The 22503-nt window shown below is 42.7% G+C and overlaps 1 protein-coding gene across 5 annotated transcripts in view; it reads left to right on the forward strand.

Annotated features, from left to right (window-relative positions):
• The window catches only part of ANXA2 (annexin A2), a 66582-nt gene that overhangs the window by 31127 nt on the left and 12952 nt on the right, over positions 1 to 22503 (forward strand). For all 5 annotated transcript variants that reach the window (XM_058427253.1, XM_032174667.2, XM_058427251.1 and 2 more), the window contains exons 3-5: positions 3732 to 3831; positions 18181 to 18275; positions 22096 to 22209. In XM_058427253.1, the coding sequence (XP_058283236.1) occupies positions 3732 to 3831; positions 18181 to 18275; positions 22096 to 22209 (309 nt within the window). The remainder of the gene's footprint in view (positions 1 to 3731; positions 3832 to 18180; positions 18276 to 22095; positions 22210 to 22503) is intronic.

Genomic DNA, 22503 nt, shown 5'->3' on the forward strand with positions numbered 1-22503 from the left:
TAGTAGTTCAATTTGAAGGAAATATCATGGCACTGGAAACTTTTCTTGGCCTCACATTAAAATTGGACAGAATTAGTGACACTGGAATGGCTGGAATTTTATTCTGCCATACTTAGCATGTCACTGGTAATAATTGTTATGATGATACATGACTTTTAATGTCATGTCCTGAGATTTTATTACTGGTTGGCATAAGCCACAGCCATATCAAAAATAATTCTGCATCTTTTGGATTTCTTACAGTGTCCAGGAGGTTATTCCAGATGAAGACTTATACTTCTATTTTATTTATTCATTTATTTATTTTTTGAGATGGAGTCTCACTCTGTTGCCAGGCTGTGATCTTGGCTCACTGCAACCTCTGCCTCCTGGGTTCAAGAGATTCTCCTGCCTCAGCCTCCTGAGTAGCTAGTACTACAGGCGCACACTACCACACCCAGCTAATTTTTGTATTTTTAGTTGAGACCGGGTTTCACCATGTTGGCCAGGTTGGTTTTGATCTCTTGACTTCGTGATCTGCCTGCCTTGGCCTCCCAAAGTGCTGGGATTACAGGCATGAGCCACCGTGTAGGCTCGAGGACCTATACTTTAAAAAATTTCACACCTGGAAAATATTTTCTCTAAAAAAGCTAGGATATTTCTTTTTTTTTTTTTGAGACGGAGTCTTGCTCTGTGCCCCAGGCTGGAGTGCAGTGGTGCGATCTCGGCTCACTGCAAGCTCCGCCTCCCGGGTTCACGCCATTCTCCTGCCTCAGCCTCCCGAGTAGCTGGGACTACAGGCGCCCGCCAACACACCCGGCTAATTTTTTGTATTTTTTTTAGTAGAGACGGGGTTTCACCGTGTTAGCCAGGATGGTCTCGATCTCCTGACCTCGTGATCCGCCCGCCTCAGCCTCCCAAAGTGCTGGGATTACAGGCTTGAGCCACCGCGCCCGGCAGGATATTTCTTTTAAAAAACCAAGAATATAATGAAATTATTATAATTCATTTGTTTCCTTTTTTGCTTTGGCTATTAGGGAGTTCAGAACTAAATTGAATTTTCTTTCGAAGGAAATATGTGAACCTAGAAATTCTGTTGCGTTTGTTTCTGTTTTTTTTTTTACAATTAAAAAATTTAAGCTGTATGTGAAATTAAAATTATTTCAAATACTTTTAGAATCAAGTGGAATATAAATTATGAATATGTAAAATAACTAATGATACTATACATCTTCCAGGTCATCTTGGCAGAAATGGCTTTTACACAAACTCAGCACTGATACTGGTTTGTAGCCATATCCGACAGATCTTTCAAAATATGCTTTGATTGAAATTAAAATGTAATGAATCACTCAACAGAGGGTTGACAGTGACTTGGGTCACATGGTACAAGATCCTCTGTATTGTTCATGGCACTTGCCATCAAAATGTTCAAATTAATGGAGCCTGTGAAAGCACAGGTTGTGTGGAGTATAAAGCCTTTAGAGTTTTTAAAAAATCTTTTTTCTTCTTGAAACTTGTGCATGCTGTTTTTGGCAACAATACAAACTACATGTTGAGGTCAGACAAATTCAGGTGCTAAATAATTTGTTTCTCTAATGGACTTAGATTGTTTTTGCTCTCAGGTTTTATAAGAGGGCTTTTCGTGTAGCCTCTGAAGTTACTCTACTTTAGTATATTTCTATGTGTGGAGAGGTGGGGCAGAAATAGAAAATGTCACATGTTCCCCAGTATTTTAAGGGAAGAAAAGATAACTCAACTTTGCCTCACTAATTTCATTTCAGACAAGTGGATTTTATAGGTAATAGGTTCAATTCTGTATTTAATTTCATTTCTAGAGACACTATAAAATGACACAAAACTTTTCCTCACTCACTGTTGTTTTTGGAACAAGATGACATATCTCCTGGTAAATGCAGTCATACGTGATATGGCTCAATGCCTGGACTGCCTGCCTTGTAAATAACTGATGGCACTCTTAATAAATGGGAAAATGTTTTTCCTTAGATTTCATCCACATTTTATAGCTACCATAGCAAACACACTGAGTATTTCAAAATAGCACTTTGCCTTTTGCCTGAATGTGTGCTCTGTGTCATCAAGTTCATCTTACTGGAAAGTTTAAGTGGTGAAATTAGATGGAACATACTTTGATAATGCATTGCATGTCAGGTTATAAATATGAACTGTATTTAATATTTGGCCAAGATAGTCCTCACAAGTGCATTTGGAAACATTTGTCAAATACTGAACTCAGATTTCTGGCCTGTCCTTGGAGTCATCTAGGAGGAAGGCATCTTAGTTGCTCACCTATACAGTCTCAGTGCTAATAAAATGGACTGGCGTGGGTGCTGGGTGGTTTATAATGTGATGCCTGCAGGTGGAGAAGTAGCTCGGGGATCTTGGCCTTTTCACTCTTCACAGAAACTGCGCCAAGGCCAAGTCATCACATTATATGGGCATTATGTGCTGGGGTGGTTGGGGTGGGTTGCAGGATGGGAGCCTTGATGTTGAGGGTGGGCAGTGATGCTGCCTCCACCAGCCATCAGGCAACCACAACCACAATGTCCATCCTCTTTGTCTGCCCTTAGCTTTGGGACTGGGTAGCAGGGAGAGGGAAAACTATAAGAGCATTTCAAAGAAGGACGGAAGTTAATACCTTGAAAGGAGAACTGATGTAGAAGCACACCATTTTCCTTACCTCAATCTGGAATGGGAGATTCCCATCTGTCAGATCGGGAAGGATAATGAGCTTTGAAAAGCACTGAAAGGCCGGGCATGGTGGCTCATGCCTGTAATCCCAGCACTTCGGGAGGCCAAGATGGGAGGATCACTAGAGCCCAGGAGTTCAAGAGCAGCCTGGGCAACATGGCGAAATCCCGTCTCTACAAAAAATATGAAAAAATTAGCCCGGTGTGGTGGCAGGTGCCTGTAATCCCAGATACTCAGGAGGCTGATGTGGGAAGATCACCTGAGCCCAGGAGGTTGAGGCTGCACTGAGCCGTGATCACACCACTGCACTCCAGCATGGGCAACAGAGTGAGACCCTACCTAAGAAAAGAAAAAGAAAAGAAAAGCATTGGGAAAGGAAGAGGGTGTGGTTTAAAAGGCAATAAGAAATCTTAGGAAGAGTGGAGGGTGGTAGGCAGAAGGGATGGTGTTAACAAAGGCAGAGGGAAGGATACAGAGGAGAGGGGAGGAAACACAAGGAGGATGTGGGCCGTCTGGCCAGACCACCTTGGTGCCACAGTGGTGACCAAAGTAAAGAGGTGGGAGAAGCTGCTTCCCTCATTTATCTGAATTGTAAGCTCAGCAACACCGGCCCAGTAGAAATTCATGTGCCTGTACCAGAAACTTGGCTAAACACCCTTGTCATTGAGGCATTTCCACATTTTCAGCTTATTTCGAATTGTTGCCAGCCCAGTTTAATGGTCTTCAGAGCCTTCCTGAATAAATGCTGGCTCCAGGTCTCCAGCTTTGCATTGTCTACTTTTGAGCTCTCACTAAAAGTAAGATGAAAAGTTGAAATTGAGACAGCATATTCTAAACTAGCTGAGCCTTTGAAGAATTCTTATTAGAAAAAATGAAATTGCTTGCGTGAAGTGTGATGGTGTGTTAATACTTACCTAGTTACCTAGTATGAGAATGATTTGAATTGTTAAAAGAAACAGTAGGAAAACATATTCTTCTTGAAATACAAGAAGAGGATTTTAAATGTGTGTCATTTGAGTATGTTTATCTTTTAACCTCAGCACTCTACACCCCCAAGTGCATATGGGTCAGTCAAAGCCTACACTAACTTTGATGCTGAGCGGGATGCTTTGAACATTGAAACAGCCATCAAGACCAAAGGTAGGTGATACATTTGCCCTCTTCTTGTCAGGGTCTTACTGAGACATTTTTGGTTGTCTCTTTATTCTCACTCAAATCTCCATACATTGGCGATTTGAAATTGTCATCGAGCTTTAATGGAGTGGATCCAGACCTAGCTTAACCCATGCCTCCTTTCCTTCCTTCCCTCCCTCCTTTCTTTCTTTCTTTTTCCTTTTCTCCTTCCCTCCTTTCTCCCTTTCTTCCTTCTCTCCCTCTTTCTCTTCTCCCTCCTTCCTGCTCTTCCTTCCTTCCTCCCTCCCTCCCTTCGCTTCTTTCTTTCCTTTCCTCCCTCCCTTCCTTTCTTTCCTCCCCCACCCCCCCTTTCTTCTCTTTGGAGAGATCTACAACATGAGATAGTATTTTAACCAAGTAGTGGTTAAAAGGAACCAGTCTGGGAGCCAGATCTGGTCCTAGGGGTATGCTTTTGGGTGCAGCTCTTCACTTTGAGGCTTTAGTCCCTCTTCTGCAAGGAAGAAGTTGGTCATGGTGGTCCGTAAGGGCATTTCTTGTTCCAAATCCCCTTTAATTTAATTACATTTACTGGAAAAATGCTGGGAAAATCTTACTGCATTGCTCTTAGATTGATCTAGAGAGTGAAAAATTCAGACTTTTTTTTTTTTTTTTTAAACCCCTGCAAGTTCTGCTGCTCCTTAGGCCTGGAGCTGGAATTAGAAGAGTTGTCAGAATGAATGTATTTCCTCAAGTTCTAGGATGAGTAAGAGAAGACCAGGAGGCATAAAAGCCTTCCTCTTGAAATAAAGCAAATAAAGTGCTAATTGGTTAGGGTTGAGCAAGAGCTTCTTACGGTCATTATATTGTTTTCTGGGTCTACAAAATAGGATTTTCAGACTTTCTGGGCTTATATTAATTAAGCAATCCTTGGGGTTGTCCCATCCTCTGAATCCCTGAAAAATATTGCAGTTCTTGTGGTGACTTTTGTGATTCTCCACTTTTCCCCCCTTGGATAAAGCACTTCCTTTCACCCTGAGGCCAGATTGGGATGCAGACGTGACCCAGCATAATTACAGCTGCTGCTGGTTTGTGCCCCTGGTGAAGAGCCATGTCACATTTTTCTCTTCTATGTACAGCGTTTTAACTTACTGACGCACTTACATAGTTCACATACGGTTCGTTGAAAGACTGAGAAACCTCAACCAGGATGACCTGGGAACCTATAACTAGGATGATGTCCTGGTTTATGCCTACATATTTACTAATAGTGCACCTTTCACTCTCAGAACTGTCTTATTTTGGAGGATACATTACATGGTCACCTTTCCTAAAACCGTGTAGAATCTGGTGACGTTGTTTCCAGAGACAGGAAGGAGAGTAGAAAAATCCGCTTAACGTTCTATGGTTCTAACAAGATGTGAGGATTTATTTGCATCATCTGCCTCAGGGAAGCCTTATGTTCTGCAGTTGCTGTGGACCACCCCCCAGATGACTGTCTGCACAACTGAGGGCAGAATAATGAAGCATCCAAATTAGACCTTTAAAAAAAAATCTTTTTTTTTTTTTTTTGAGATGGAGTTTCACTCTTGTTGCCCAGGCTGGAGTGCAAGGGCATCATCTCGGCTCACTGCAACCTCCACCTCCCGGCTTCAAGCGATTCTCCTGCCTCAGCCTCCCTAGTAGCTGGGATTACAGGCACACACCACCATGCCCAGCTAATTTTGTGTTTTTAGTAGAGACAGGGTTTCTCCATGTTGGTCAGCCTGGTCTCGAATTCCCTCACCCCAGGTGATCTGCCCACCTTGGCCTCCCAAACTGCTGGGATTACAGGTGTGAGTCACCGCTCCTGGCCCAATCTTTTTTTTTTTTTTTTTTTTTGTGGTGCTTTTAAATGACCATTCTTGCCAAAAGTTACTAATCAGAAAATTAAACTACAATCTGCAGGGCTTATTTCACTACAACCAGTTCCAGTCAGTGGAGCACAGTGGATGAGAGTGTGTGTGAGCCCAGGTTCAAATGCTGGCTCCACAACTCACTCATTAGCCACCCGACTTGGGGAAAACACGGAACTTTGCTAAGACTGAGTTTCCTTGCCTATAAAGGGGCGCTAATCAAAGTTCCCACCTCATGGGATTGTTGTAAAGTATGAAGCATTTAGCACGATGCCTGGCATATAGATGGTGCTCAAAATATGTTACCTTAAAACACACACACACACGTATACAGACATGCACATACACATCCATGTGGTTTGCTTTCCTAAAACCCATCCTATTTCACGATTTGGATGTGCCTAGATTCATGTGGTTTCCCAACATGTCACTGCAGCAACCCTAAGTTTAGCAGTTAACTCATCTAGCAAAGATGGTGCTTTTCACAAGCATGGGACAAAGACTTCTTTTGTCCCTGCATGAGAAAGCACTTAGTGCACTGGAATGTAAAGATTGCGCAAATGAACTCTGGTCACAGCTGAAACTCTCATGGTAATAAAAATACCTCAGGCCCTTTTGGAGTTAGTAGAAAAATACTGTAGTTTTTAGACAGAAACGTCTGGAGGGCTAAGATTTAGATTCCGACATTCCAGTTTGATCAAAAGCAGCTGACATTATCATCATTGCAACTATTTATGAAATGCTCATTGTGGGCAGATATTGCACCAAGCACTTCAGGAATATTAATCTTAGATGAACTTCAAAGTAACCTCTGATGTAAATGTTCTGTCATCCCCCGGTTTTGGGTGATACAAGTCAGGATTAGTATGCCTGAGGTCTTTTGGCCTTGGATCAAACTGGGATTTGAACACAGCTCTGTCCACCCCTAGGCCTGTGTTCTTAGGCGCCATGGTGTTGTAGCACCCACCTGTGAGGAATGGATTTTTCTCATTGCCTTGAATTATTTTCAGATATGAAAAACATTGTTCATCTGTGGTCTTACTGACTTCTGCTAAGTCTCATATTTGTGGTCTAGCTTTAGATTCTCCATCTCCTTTTATTTTTCCCCAGACTTAATGTTCAGTGAGTTTCACTTAGGTCCACTTTTTATTTATTTTATTTTTATTCATTTTTTTTTTTGAGATCGAGTTTCGCTCTGTCACCCAGGCTAGAGTGCAGTGGTGTGATCTTGGCTCACTGCAACCTCTGCCTCCTGGGTTCAAGCAGTTCTCTGCCTCAGCCTCCCAAGTAGCTGGGATTACAGGTGTGTGCCACCACGCCTGGATAATTTTTGTATTTTTAGTAGAGACGGGGTTTCACCATCTTGGGCAGGCTGGTCTTGAACTCCTGACCTCGTGATCCACCCGCCTTGGCCTCCCAAAGTGCTGGGATTACAGGTGTGAGCCACTGCATCTGGCCTATTTATTTATTTACTTATTTATATATATATTTTAAGACAGAGTCTTGCTGTGTCACCAGGCTGGAGTGCAGTGGCATGATCTTGACTCACTGCAACCTCTGCCTCCTGGCAGAACCCTCCTGGGTTCAAGCAATTTTCCTGTTTCGGCCTCTTGACTAGCTGGGACCACAGGCATGCACCACCACACCTGGCTAATTTTTGTATTTTTAGTAGAGACAGGGTTTCACCATGTTGGCCAGGCTCGTCTCGAACTCCTGGCCTCATGTGACCCACCTGTCTTGGCCTCCCAAAGTGCTGGGATTACAGGTGTGAAATCATAGGGCTGGCCTATGATTTCTTTTAATCAAAAAAGAAAAAAGGCATTAGCAATGGAAACAGACGTACTTCACTTCATGGTCCTTCCTTTACTGCACTTTGTAGATATTGTGGTTTTTACAAATTGAAGGTTTGTGGCAATGCTATTCACTTTGTCTCTGTGCCAGCATTTTTTAGAAATAAAAGTATTTTTAAATTTTAGATATGTATTTTTTAGACATAATGCTATTACACACTTAATATAATATAATCACACTTTCATATGCATTGGGAAACCAAATCGTGTGACTTGCATTATTGCCGTATTTGCTTTATTCTCATGGTCAGGAACCGAACCAGTAGTATCTCTGAGGTATGCCTGTAGATGGAATTGTGGGCAATTGATCCTTTTCCTTTCTTGGGCTTTCAGTATATTCTATATTTCTGTATTTTGCAAATTTTCTATGATGACCTGTATTACTTTCATAGTAGAAGGCAGTAAACTTAATTAAAAACAAAAATGAAGTCATTAGTTGGAAAGGATAACAACCCTTTTGTGCCTTTCTCCTTCTCCTTGATATTATTAGATACTGGATAACTAAAACCACTTAAAAATGAGCTAATTAAGATCTTACCTTTTTATAGAATGCCTTTTACCTTAAGTGTAATTAAGAAGCTTACACCACACCTTGGCCCCACTCCTACCTCAAACCCTTCATCGGGAAGACACAATACTGAGTAGTTGGTGTTTCCTTGACATCAAAGGACATGGTATAAACCTCAAGTATTGATAGAAATGAAAGCCAAAGGACCACGTGACGATGACTGTCTGGGCCTCTTTCTCTCCTAGACGGGGATAGCCATGTGTACACACGTGTGTGTGAGTGTGCCGGGACGTTACCCACTCCATGTAATGTTCCATTGATTTCCCTGTGGTCTGTGTGCTCTCAGGAAGAAGAGCTGGGAGCAGGCCACCTTGGAGGAGGCTTAATCAGCTGCTGTTGAGTACACGGATGGTGCATAGGAGCAGGCCTGGAGTGGGATGATGGCGAGGAGGGTAGAGCTGGTCAGAGACCTGTTCAGGGGCACTGCCTGCCATGGCCAGGGCATGGCTGCAGGAGTCACAAAGGCTGTTCTCACAGATGAACTGTCAGTCACACCTGCTCTTCTTGGTTTAGCTCCTCACTTGCAGCCCTCTGTTAGAGGAGAGAGGCTACTTTTCCCAGCCAGTCTGCCTCCTGGCACCCTCGAGAGAATATATTCCTAATTTCTCTGCTCAACTGAATGAATATACCTCCAGGTGTGCAGACAAAACCGAAAATACCTGTCCTGGCTCACTTTCCAGTGCTTGGGAGGCAGCTCTTATTCACCCCTTCCCCTAACTCTTGTCACCCCTCTCCTGTGAGCTGTTATGGCATCTGTCGTCATCTTCTTTTTTTTTTTTTTTTTTTGTTTTGCTCTTCTTGCCCAGGCTGGAGTGCAGTGCACAATGTCGGCTCACTGCAACCTCAGCCTCCCGAGTAGCTGGGATTACAGGCATGTGCCACCATGCCCGGCTAATTTTTTTTTGCATTTTTAGTAGAGATGGGGTTTCTCCATGTCGGTCAGGCTGGTCTTGAGCTCCTGACCTCAGGTGATCCACCTGCCTCGGCCTCCCAAAGTGCTGGGATTACAGGTGTGAGCCACTGCGCCTGGCCTATGGCATCTGTCTTCTAAGGGACCTCCCTGCTTCAGCCTTTACAGAGTATCTTTCTAGCCTCATCTCTGGCTCTGTCCACGGCCCTCTACAGAGCATGCCTCTGCCTTTGTTCTTTGAGGAGTGTGGAGCCTCCTTCCTCCCCACCTCAAACATCCGCACAGTTCCCACTCACCTCTCAGCCTGGGCCAGTGCACAGCATCAACAAGCTTTCTCTGAGAAGGCAGAACCAGTTATTTCTTGGTCTGTGTTCTCATCATACTCTACATACTCGTTTATTGTGCTTATGAGAAGGGGGGAGAAGCACAATACTGCTAAAATCAAAATAAGTCTGCTTTGTTTATAGTTTGAAGGGATCTCAGTATTTTTTGCCTGTGCTGCCTAAACCAAATGCAGGATTGTTTTATGTATGCTCCGGCTTGAGGTAGACTATGCAACGACTTACCTTAATTTATGTCTAGTTAGAAACTGAGTAAAGTCATGCAAAAGTGGTAATACTGCTTAATTAACAAGAGGTTGCTGAGACTTAATCTGTAGGAGTCTCTTGGTTTAGATTGGCCTTGGGTTAAATATATACTATGGCGTGTACAACACAGCTGTGAATGGTTTACCATATGGGTCCAAATAACTAGAAAGGGAAGTCAGCTAAATTAGAAAAGGATGAATCTAGACTCCAGAAAATAGATTGTAATTAGCAGCAGCACAACCCTAGAGTTAGTGTAAGTGCCAATAAACTGGTACAGCTTTGGTCTCTCTCTGGAATGGGAGGGTAATGAATTACCCTATTATTATTGCCAGTTTTGATTTTAGCAGTATTTGTGTTCTCCGGAAGGGATGCAAAAGTGGGTGATTTTTTTCCCCCTTTCTCAGAAGCGCAAGTATAGAAGCATAACTGCACGAAGTTTTGCACTTATTTTTTTCTTATACTTTTAAAATAGAACTGCTTGAGATTTCTGTGGCCAAAAGACTAACATCCCATGCCACTGCAGAACAAGCCAGGATGGATATTTTTGATTTCACCTGCAGACCAGGTATATTCATTTGGCTGAGCAGAACAATCAGAAATATATTCTCTTGAGGGCGCCAGGAGGCAGACAGGCTGGGAAAAGTAGCCTCTCTCCTCTAACAGAGGGCTGCAAGTGAGGAGCTAAACCAACAAGAGCAGGTCTGAGTGTGAGCTTTTCTGTGACTCATGTAGCCCAGGGCCTTCTCACCCTCCTGGAAGGGAACGGGAGGGAACGGACCCTTCCCAGTTGCTGAGGCCTTTCTCTCTGTGTTCAAGTTTACTTTAGACTGACTTCTCATCTTACAGCAGTGCTGGGAACAAAGAGGCCAGTGCTGAGTCACAGCCACCCTGTGACTCTGCCAGCACAGATTTTCTTTGTAGTGATATTTGTCTATGTAGCTATGTAGGTGCCAGACCTGAGCCACGTAGCTATCAAACGCTGGAAAAGGAGTCCCTGGTGCTTTTCTAATTGTAGGCATCAGCTTTCATCACCTGCCTCTCTTCAGCTCTTTCTTTTTTTAAAAAACAGTTACCTCTTTTCCCTGAGGAAATCCAAATACCAGTTTCACCCAGGGACAATGGCAGTAACCAGATTCTAATCTGGTGTCACCAACGCCAAGAAAGTTCTTCGCTATCAAGTGAGTTAAGGGTGGCTGCGTTGGTTTCTCTCGCATCTGTTCACATTTTTTAATTTTCTGTCCCATGAGGCTGACAGAGTAGCGGGGCACAATACAGTGTTTGCATTTTATGCATGTTCCTTCACTGACAATTTGATTTGATTTGAATCTTGAGCAGTGGTGTACTTTGTGTTTTCCTGCTGGTCTTGTAGCTTATTTCAGAAATATAATTCTACATGGAAGGCAGACAAGGTTCTAGATTATTAAAGCAGCTGGTGAGATTACCAAGTCGATGATACCTTAAATCCTTTCTAAGGAACTCAGCTGAAGTGAGATCAAAGCAGAATGGAAATAGAAGAAATTTGATTTTTGGACCAAAACCACTTCTTAGGCACTTAGCTAAACTACGCTTTCCCCGAGTTGAGACTGTGTGCCCCAGCTGTGCCAGACTTGGGAGAGGCACCAAACTCCCCTGCCTCCTTTCACCCTGTGCAATGCCTACTTTCTCTCCCGTCTCTTGGCAGCTGCCAGAGTTTGTCATGTAACTGGACTACTCATCCATGTGTGCCAATGGCAAAAATGTTCTCTATCTTTCTTTGCCGCATATTTCACAGGCAGAAATTCAAATGCAGGCAGGGGCCAGGCTTGTGACAGAGAAGCTGAATGAAGGCAGTATATGTGTTTCTAGTCATTAACTCAGCCAGTCTTTTCTGCATCCTGGTAAAATAAGTATTATCATGATCTCTGTTCTATAGGGGTGAGATACCTAGGCCTAGGAGGGGAACTAATGTGCCCCAGGATCTCACAGGTCTGAGTCCCATGGAGTTTCCAGAGCACTACATTGTGGCTGCTACTTATCCGGAGGCCTCCCCTGGCATCTGTCAGCCAGCTGGGTGTCCTGTCTTGATGAGAGACGCTCTGGAGACACAGTGCTCACTTGTGCTGGATGACCCAGAGGGGCAACTTTGACAACAGGGGTTCCGGGCCAGCCAGCACCGTGGCTGAAGGTGCTTTTGGGTAGTCCTATGGCTAGAGGGGAGCTTTTCTCTCCCTAAAATCTCTTCAGTAGATGGATGACTGGCTGGCCTAATAGGCTTGTTGGGAAGGACTTCTTCCTTCTGCTGAGTTATTCATGTCTCTCCTCAGAAGGGAGTCTTCTAGCTCTTTCTGTTGAAAAAAACCTCAGCTGGGTTATCCCTTTAGTGGCCATGCATTATTACCAGGTGGCAAATCATTACCTACAGATTACCAAATATAAGTGCATTTGTATGTAAAAATTCAGCCCAGTTATCTACACGTATTGACACATTATTGTCCCATATCCTTTGTAGGAGCTAGATGGTGGAGTGTGGTATGAAAAAGTATCAAAGTATAATTTTAAAAAGGTACAAACTTGACTCATAGGATAAACATATTAAACATTTAACGCATTGAGGTAAGGCTAGTTCAGAGGAATTTGAGATACTGGATGTTGGTAAGTGTTGAGAAAAGAATGTTGGAATAAGATTGTTGGGCCAGGCTGGGTGTGGTGGCTCTTGTCTGTAATCCCAGCATTTTGTAAGGGCCTGGGCAACAAAGGGAGACCTTATCTCTAAAAAACATTTTTAAAAATTAGCTGGGCGTTGGTGGTGAGTGCCTGTGCTTGCAGCTACTCAAGAGGCTGAGGCAGGAGGATCATTTGGGCCCAGGAGGTCGAGGCTACAGTGAGCCATGGTTGTACAACTGTACTCCAGCCTGGTCAACAGAGTAAGACCCTGTTTAAAAAAAAAAAAAAGAAAGATTGTTGAACTGGATACAAGACCATTAATGTCCTATAGGGCAGTGAAGCCACAACCTTTGGGGTTATCCTTTCTACTGGACCAAAATCTACAAGTTAAGATGTAACCCCACAGAGTGTATGCCCAACTCAGTAGTAAGAGGCACGTCAGGTAAGAGCAGGTCCCCTGAGCAAGAGTCTTTGGGCCTGTGAGATAGTGCTCCAGCACATACCTGGAGGATATGCCGTCTTCCTTTTGCTTTATTTTCAAGTTTTGCACAATTTTCTATCACAGGAGGCAGAGTTGCCCAGTGCAGTGAGCCAGGATCTTTAGTCCTGGTTTGAACCTCAGCCCTGCAAGTGTCTTGCTTGTGTGACCTTGAGTGAGTCCCTGCCTTCTATGAGCATTGGTTTCCTCATTAGTACAACCGGGATGACAATGGCACCCACCTTAGATAGGTGTGGTGAGAAGTACATGATAGAATATGGGCATCTGATAAAAATGCGTGGCACATAGTAGATACTCAGTAAAAACTTACTATTATTATTATTATTATTATTATTTTGAGATGGAGTTTCGCTCTTGTTGCCCAGGCTGGAGTGCAATGGCTCAATCTTGGCTCACCTCAACCTCCACCTCCCAGTTTCAAGTGATTCTCCAGCCTCAGCCTCCCAAGTAGCTGGGATTACAGGCATGTGCCACCAAGCCTGGCTAATTTTGTATTTTTAGTAGAGACGGGGTTTCTCCATGTTAGTCAGGCTGATCTCAAACTCCTGACCTCGTGGTCCACCCACCTTGGCCTCCCAAAGGGCTGGGATTATAGGCATGAGCCACCGTGCCCAGCAAAAGGTTACTATTATTATAATAAATGAACTGCGTCCACGTGTACACACCCATAGCTGTGTGGCATTGTCCTCTCTTTGTGGCATGCGTCTGACCTTCTTTTTGTAAAGATGATTTCTTCTCAGCTTTGATACTGGTATGCTCAGTAATCTTAGTCAAGTCGTGGTCTTCCCCATAATCTAGGTAAGGAGAGGATCTGGACAGTTTTCCTTTGTTTTCCAAGTCAGTCCCCACTCTCCTGCGACCTTCATCGAACACAAATGAAATCCATTTTCTTTGTGCAGTCAGTGTGTCTTGGCAGATGTGAGTCAGCATCCTGTTCAGAACGGCTGTTGGTGCCTTGCCATGGACAATAAAGACACATTTTCCATGGAATGCCAGGCGCTGGAGCTGACTTGGGGTTTCCACCCACAGAGAGGAGGAGGAAACTCCAGGAGGCTGATTTTGTGGTTTTGGATCCAGCCATCATTTTAAACTGCAAATGTTCTCTATGCTTGAAAAATACGGTGAATGATTTATGGGACCCAGGACCCCCAGGTTTCTACTGGCACTTTGCTGTCAGCAGCGCCTCCCTGAGGCATTCCCTTGGCAAAGCTGTTGCTTCGAATTGACTGGCATTTGGAACAGTGACTGACCTCTGGGGTGCCCGTGATCCGATGTTGAAAATATTGTTGTAGTTAGCTAATTAGATTAGTTGGCTATTTTCGTTCAACGAGTAAATGCTTAAAGATTTCCTTGTGCTGTTTCTCATCAGGAGCCACATACATTTGTGTCTTGGTTCCTCACCAATGTTGGAAAACTGTAACTTCTGTTAGTTTTGAAAAAAAATTGTAAAAAATCTGCCTGGATCACAGAATTCATGTTCTCACCCACATTCTGTGAGATCACCCTATCCACATCACTCTTCCTTGGGGAGAACCTTTGCTTAGATGACTTTGTGATCACTCATATCAGACACACGAGGAAGAGGATGGAAAAGAAAGTGTTATTCAGGTTTTCTGTTTCTTCTTTATGCCCTCGCCCCACCCACACAGTTTCTTTAGACTCTGGGCCCTTCCGCCCAGCAAACACTTCCTTAAGCACTGGAACACGAGAGGTCAGAGAGTATAAATCAAGGGAGGCAGAGCCCCATCTCCTGGGCCTCTGGCACTATATTCAATTTAGAGCTTTTCTGGTGTCCTGGCACTGGTTGTGCATTGTTGATGATGACTGTGCTGACATAGGTATTCGAGGTTCCGTCCCAGTCCTTCAGTTGCATCCTGGGTAGAAATGGTGAGTAACCGGATGACCCTTGCAGCCTCAACCTATACTGAACAATTTTTCACAGGAATAAATGGCCTCACCAATTACAATAGCAGGGCAAGAGGAAGCAGCAGCGTTCTAAAGATAAGATGGTTCAATCCCATTTGCAGATGCGTGTATTTGGTATTACAATATAGGACATGACTTATGTGGCTTTGACTAGGCAGTTGATCCTGGCTCCATGATTTTTTCGTCTTTCCAGTTCAATTTGAAACATGCAGACAGTGGTATGGGAGAAATAGCTGATGCAGGTGAGGTTCTTGGGCAAGGGAGGTGGGAGGGGAGTCTTCTACTTGCAGAAATAGCCTCCATTTTATTTCTTTGTAGTTAGTGGCATTAGCACTTGTGCAGTGCATTATGGCTGTTCACTTGTAAAGTCCCAGCACGTTAGATACTGCATCTCAGCTGGCCGTTTGCTTGGTAAATAATTTAGGTAAAATACATTTCGATTCCTTCAGACTATGGTCGTTGCTGCCTCCTAGGTAAGATTCAGGTTAACCACCCAGGCTTTTTATGGGGATTTCCAATAATTGGATTAAATTCTATCTCTGCTGGCTGGACACTTAGCTGCTATGGAAAGAAGGGCAAAAAGCTGTGTCGTTGACTAAGAGTGAGGGACTGCTTCACAGTTTGTGGAGTGAACTCTTTAGATATTACTTCTTACCTGGGTTGTTGCGACAAAAGTAAGCACTTCTTTCCCTAAAATTGTAGTCGACCCTGTACTTCACAAAAGCAGTTGGTAGAAGTGACATAGAAGTCTCTTAGATCGGTAGATTTCTAAAGACGTTTCCATGTCCCACCCGTGGTCATCCATTTCTGTTGGTGATTCTCAAATAAGGAATTACTAGAGAGCTTGTTGAAGTGCGGTTTCCTGGGTCCCAAGTTCTAGAGAGCTTACTTAGTAGTTCTCAGGTGGGGCCCAAGGAACTGTGTTTTAATAAGTGCTTCATGTGATTTCAATGTAGGTAGGCCAAGAACCACATTCTGACCCAAACACAGACTTTGCAATTTGTTTTTAAGAGAGAATACTTTTTTATGGGTCAGTGTTCTTGGTATGCATTCAGGCCAGCGGCCCCTAGGTTGACTTCTGGAAGTATTAGAATTGAGATTAGAGGATAGAATTGTATTTTGTGGTGGTTCTTCAGCATTTTCAGTTGTGGGTAATAAAATTAAGTACAAGGCAAAACACATTAATAAACAAGTGGTTTTCCTGATATAAAGCTAGAGCCATAGAATTTTGAGAGACAGAGCAAGAGAGCAAATGAGCAAGCGAACACACGTGTGTGGGTAGGCATGCATGCACAGCAGCCCAGGCACAGGTCCACTTTGTGGATATTTTAGAGTCTTTGAATCAATCTCTTCTACCTGTTCCTAATTGAAACAAAATATAAGTTAAAGCTTAATTATATCCATTAGTGTTTTGTGGAAGCAGAAGTGGGGGGTCATTGTTCAAGCCCCCTTACTTGTGCAGATACAGAAGCTGAGACCCCAGGAGGACAAATGTTTACACACATAACACATACAGGGATGGACTGCAGTCCCTCTGAGCTTTAGAGCCTCCACTTACGAAATAGAAAAAGAAATAGCTATCTCCACTTGGTTGTTATGAGGATTAAATAAGATAGCTTGTCTTACGATGTTTGGAAACTGAAGAGAATTACATAGATGTAATTCCTAATTACTATGCATACTGTATTTTCTTCTAACTGAAGTATTTAGAGCTATACAGGGACTCTCTTGAAGTGAAGTCACTAGTTGATTCTAGAGCAATGACTGCCTGCCACTCACTGGGTATTTAAAAAAACCCATTTATGGTCATTATGGTGAACTTTGAAAGTACAGATAATCAAAAGAAAGAAAATTTTAAATTATACATAATCCCATCACTCAGATGATCACTATTAAAATTTTGATATAGAGACTTCTAGGTATTTTCTTATACATGCATACACATTTGACAGAAATGAGAGTATACAGAGCATACTGCTTTGCAACTTTTTTTTTTCAACTTAACAGTACCTATATTGTGGATATTTTCCAACATTAATTAATACTTCTATGCCATCATTTTAAATGACTGCATAGTATCCCATTATATGGAAAAAAGAACATTTAATCAGCCTCTTATTGGACATAGGTGTTTTTCCTACTTTACTTTTCAATATTGTATACAATGCTGAAATAAGCATCTTTGAAGCTGAATCTCATATCCAGCAATTGGATTTCTATGTTTACCTTGGCTACTCTAAAAATCAGAGCTAAAGTTATAGATGCTACAGTTAAGATAGCAAGCATATTGGTATGGACTTGCTTTGAAATGAGCATATACATTTTAAAAAGTTATTTATTTTTATACCCAGAAATTCTAACTTTATACTTTTCGATCTAACACACTTGAGAATTCAGAATATTTCCTCTGTCAATCTGCTGTTTGTCTGTCTCAAGTATTACAGTTTTGACCTTTCTGTTTCTTCAGGACTCCTCTGATTTTCTTCAGGCCAGGCCATTTGTAGTTTGCAAGTGACCTTGTAGGTTTAGCAACTCTACTCTCTCACCCAAGAATTACCTATCCAGTTATGGTAAAGACTGTTTCTTTTATTAAACAAAGTTAGTAGTCAGTCAGGAGAGAGACTTTTCACATTCTGAATTTACAAACTGTGCTTTCTTAAGTTAAATGGCCTGTTAGGAGTATTTCTGATATAAAATTGGAAACTTTCAGACACCAGAAGGCATTGCTTATCTTTGTAAATACACATGTTCCAATTAAAATAGGTACTAAAATATTTTGGTGGCACTTCAAAACTCCCAATTTAGATTTAATTTAGATTAAAACACTTACTCTTTTTAATAAAGTTATAAAATTGATTATTAAAATTGCCTATTGAAGATTAAAGGCAGTGGAACGTTTATTTTCCTTACAAAACAATTTTGTCTTCAATAAGTATGATTGTATTAATCAATTATGCTATTAAAATACAAGTGCCATATTAAATCTGACTCATTTGTCATGACAGTTTTTATAATTATAGAAATTATACGTAGCTGCTTATATAGCCATAATCCTGCAATAAATATAAATAATTACCTCTGTTAATTCAGTTTGCAGTTACTGTCTATTAAATCCTGAGTTAAATGGCAATTGGGGGACCTTCATTTAAAATCCTACTAAATCTCTGTTGTTCCATCTGACTGCCAAAGCCCCACATATGCACCTCCTACTGTTGATTCCAGAAACCAATTTATGAATAAAATAGTTTTTAAACTACAAATATTTAAAAGGTCCATTTAAACTTGAGGTTTGAGTCTCTCAAGAAAAAAAGGAAAGAGAGTGTACACATTAGGTAGAGGATGCTGACAAAACGGATATAACAAATCTTGGTGTCTTGGTATTTCAGTTTGGAAAACAGTATATAAATTTCAGTTTGAAAAACTCTGCTTGACACCTCCTATGTAAGCCCAAAATACTAGAGTATATGGTTGAGTAATGATTAACAACTTGTATTTCCATAGGTGTGGATGAGGTCACCATTGTCAACATTTTGACCAACCGCAGCAATGCACAGAGACAGGATATTGCCTTCGCCTACCAGAGAAGGACCAAAAAGGTACAGGCAATTCCAGGGATGGAGGGCATTTCTTGTTGAATTTTTATTTCCTCAGACATTGCTTTTTCTTTTCATGAATTGCGGCTCTCATGAGCAAATGACTGCTGGGACCCTTGGATATCTAAGATTTTCTTCTTAAATCCTTGTAAGAGTCACTGCACATGTCTGTGTGCATGTGTGTGTGCACACAAACACATGTGGCCTTTACAGCGGCTGTCCCCAACCTTTTTGGCACCAGGGACCGGTTTCGTGGAAGACAGTTTTTCCATGGATGGGGTTAGGAGGGATGGTTTTGGGATGAAACTGTGCCACCTCAGGTCATCAGGCATTAGGTTCTCATAAGGAGTGTACAACATAGATCCCTCGCATGTGCAGTTCACAGTAGGGTTCGCACCTCTATGAGAATCTAATGCCACCGTTGATCTGAGAGGAGGCAGAGCGCCGATGGTCATGCTCGCCTTAGAGTGCTTGGGAGCTCCTGTATAAGGACAGTACCCTCCTCCAACCCAGGCTACCTGGAGGGAGAACTTCTGGGAACAGAAAGTTAGGAAGAGGGAACAACAACAATAACAACAACAGGCACCATTTATTGAGTGCTCACTTTGGGCCAGGCACTGTGCTCAGTTTTGTACATGTAGCAACTCATTTCATCTTTATGACTTCTGCTGGTTCTTGATAAGATGTTTCTAATTTAATTTTAGGACACTAGCCGCCACTGAATATTGATCCTAACAAGCTCCTCTCATTTTAAAAATATACACTTGAATTCTTAAGCGTTTTGCAACGAGTGGGCTTAGTTGGTAGTTCATTTGGTCTGCAAAGCTATCTTCAACGTGCCATGCTCCTACTATTTAAAGTGTCTTTGTGTGCTTTTTCCCTTTGCTTGTCCACTAGTGGTTAAGAAACAACCAATGCGTGTTCGTCCTTTATTTTGTCAGTTTTAGGAAATTTTATTTTTAAGGATGTGCTGCTTTATTTTTAACTTCTTGCTATTAAAAGCTTTTGATTTATTCTTGGACAGTGCAGTAAGTGTGGCTTCCTGCAGCTCCCATTTGACTTATGGCTTTCACTCGTAGCCACAGTGGAGGTGAGCTGGAAGGATTCTAGAAGAGACATTTCTGCCCTTGGGATTGACATGACCAGCAGGGTCCTGGGAGTTGCAGGTCAAGCCTTGCTACACTTCCATCCCCCGCACTCTAAACAGTTGGAAAGGACATAAATAGGAAAGCATTTGGCTTCTTTCATCTCATGTGCATTAAAATTCTTCTTTCGCTAGACGTATATTAATCTTCTGTAGTGAGGCATAGAGGGGAGTGTTTTATTTCTCCAGCTTCCCAAAGGGGTCTGTGAGCTGGTAGAGCCAAGTTCCCATTGGAGCAGAAGGCTCATCTCTGGACAGCATGCAAAAAATTTGATCTTTCAGCTGTCACTTACAGAGTATGCTCTTGGAATACATTTGGGTGTGTACACCAAACATAGAAGCCTGGATCTTTTTTTTTTTTTTTTTTTTTTGAGACAGGGTCTTGCTCTGTCACCCAGGCTTGATTGCAGTGGTGTGATTCGGCTTACTGCAGCTTCTGCCACGTGGACTCAAATGATTCACCTCAGCCTCCCAAACTGCTGGGATTACAGTCATAAGCCACCACACCCAAAACCTAGATCTTGGTTTTAGATTAGATATATGGAGAACAAAGCTCCCAAGTACCCTCTTGGAGGGAAGATATTACCAGAATTATGATGAGGTCCCAAGATCTCACAGGTTTTGCTGTGTGCTGGGGACAGCTCACCATCCTACTAATTCTTGACTCTCAGCCTTAGGCCAAAGAGAATTATGTATCTTTTATAAAAGATATGTAAACTACTTGAGATAGTTTCAAGTGAAACAATTGGCTGTTTGTGAAATAAAGAAGAAAGTTTGTGAAATAAGGAAGATTTGTGCTGCAGAGTTCTTTAGGGATACGGGCTGCGGCTGCCCAGGTGATGAGCTTGAAGAACCTGGGCCTGGCCAGCAGAGTGGAGAGGAGCTGGGAGAGACAGCTGCTTTTACGATTCTTTCATGTTCTAGCAGACGCCAGATGCGAGGCTTCTCCTTACAGGGAATGGTTATGTTTTATTTATCATACATTTCTGGAGTTTTTGTTTAGTTTTTGTTAAATGCAAAGCTCTGTGCTGTACATTGTGAGAAACAGGAAGTTGAACGCCCATAAGGAGTTTACAGTAGAAGTGGAAGAAGTCAGTAGGTGCCCAAATGCTATTTGAGGTTTGAATAGAGAATGGGTAGAGGGGAGTGTCAAGGGTAGGCTAAGTTTGGAGTTACCTAACCTCAAAGTTCCAAACTGGGAGACTGGTGTTACAGTTGGGAGCTATTGCTTTTACAGTCCCCTCCTAAGTGCCGTGTGTTCCCAGGACATTGGGAAGCACGAGAAAATGGGTGGCAAAAGGCTCGGGCCAGGTGGCTTCTAAGATCCATGTCAGTTCTAACACTTTTGACATCTGCAAATGATTCAAGATGGTTGTCTCTGAAGCAGGCTGCAAATCACCTCTCGCAGCCTACAAGTACCTCTGGGGGCTCAGCTTTGTAGATGCCACGGGTGCTCTTAGAAAGCAAGGAAAGAAAGAAAGAAGAGAGAGAAGAGAAAGGAAAAAGCGAAAAGAACATTATTTCAGTAGGAGGCTTCTGTCATCAGCCATGATTTGTAGGAAGTTTAGCCCGAGGAAGCATCGCTAAAAGCCACATTGAGTTAGGGTGTCTGTCTACATACATGGGTGCTGACCAGACCTCTGACTTAAGGTTTTGTGTTCATGGTGACAGTGGAACCCTTAAGAAATTATATGAAGCCGGGCGCGGTGGCTCAAGCCTGTAATCCCAGCACTTTGGGAGGCTGAGGTGGGCGGATCACGAGGTCAGGAGATCGAGACCATCCTGGCTAACACGGTGAAACCCCGTCTCTACTAAAAACACAAAAAATTAGCCGGGCGTGTTGGCGGGCGCCTGTATTCCCAGCTACTCGGGAGGCTGAGGCAGGAGAATGGCGTGAACCCAGGAGGTGGAGGTTGCGGTGAGCCGAGATCGCGCCACTGCACTCCAGCCTGGGGGACAGAGAAAGACTCCGTCTCAAAAAAAAAAAAAAAAAAAGAAATTATATGCAGCAGAGAATTCAAGGGGGCCAATTCGGGGGTGTTAGTTTCCTATCATTTCCATTAAACACCGTCCCAGTTTGGTGTGGACAAAGAGATGTTTTCTCAGTATTAGATGAAGTGTTTTGCATAGGAAAGTTTCATGATCTCACTTCCAACTGTGTTGGGGCGTCTGGTTCCTTCTGGTGACTTTGAGGAGCTGCCGCTGGAATGGCTGCCCCCGGAATGGCTGCCCCCACGTCTTTTACAGTATATCAGCAGGCCACAAGATCTGCTTGCCAGGAGACTTTCTGCTCAAACGTCTGCTTCTTAGCGGGGGCCTTGATCTCGGAAAGCGTCCTGCCTTCCACGGGGTGTTACCACTTTCAAGCATATTGCAAAGGGCCTGCACTCTCACAGCTTTCTGAGGAATTACATATGACTCCAGTTTCCTTTTATTGACCAGGGAAGACGGCAAAATTAGCTTGAATTTTAAGGAATTTCATTGAATCAAAGCCTGACGTTTATGTTTCTGAGATCTGGGTCTGTTGAAGGGAATGCAATGGACGGCGTTTGACCCAAGACTCTGGAGTGGTCAAAGACTCACAACCTGCTTCACAAAAAGATCCCTTTTACTTTTGTTTTACTCACCAGTTTTAAAGTAAAATAAATATTTTCCTTGTGATTGCCTGTTTTCTTGAAGGAACTTGCATCAGCACTGAAGTCAGCCTTATCTGGCCACCTGGAGACGGTGATTTTGGGCCTATTGAAGACACCTGCTCAGTATGACGCTTCTGAGCTAAAAGCTTCCATGAAGGTAAATGCGTGTGAGATGTCATCACTGTCAAATCTGCTATTAATTTTGTGAATTACAGCTTTCTGAGTGTAATTTGGTGATTTTCAGTTTTGTTGAATTCTCATTTGGAACCATTTTTTAAAAATGAACTGAAGTTATACGTCTCAGGATTTGTACCAAAAATATTTCAATTACTTGTTTTAAGACTGTAAAGAAATTTCATGATGCTGAGAAGTCAGTTACCAGCTGCTACTACTCAGCACCTGGACAATTGGAATACCATTTGGGAAAACTACTTCCTTGATTACACTTCCT

Source organism: Hylobates moloch, unplaced genomic scaffold (assembly GCF_009828535.3).
Source record: "Hylobates moloch isolate HMO894 unplaced genomic scaffold, HMol_V3 SCAFFOLD_14, whole genome shotgun sequence".
NCBI classification, from domain to species: Eukaryota; Metazoa; Chordata; class Mammalia; order Primates; family Hylobatidae; genus Hylobates; species Hylobates moloch.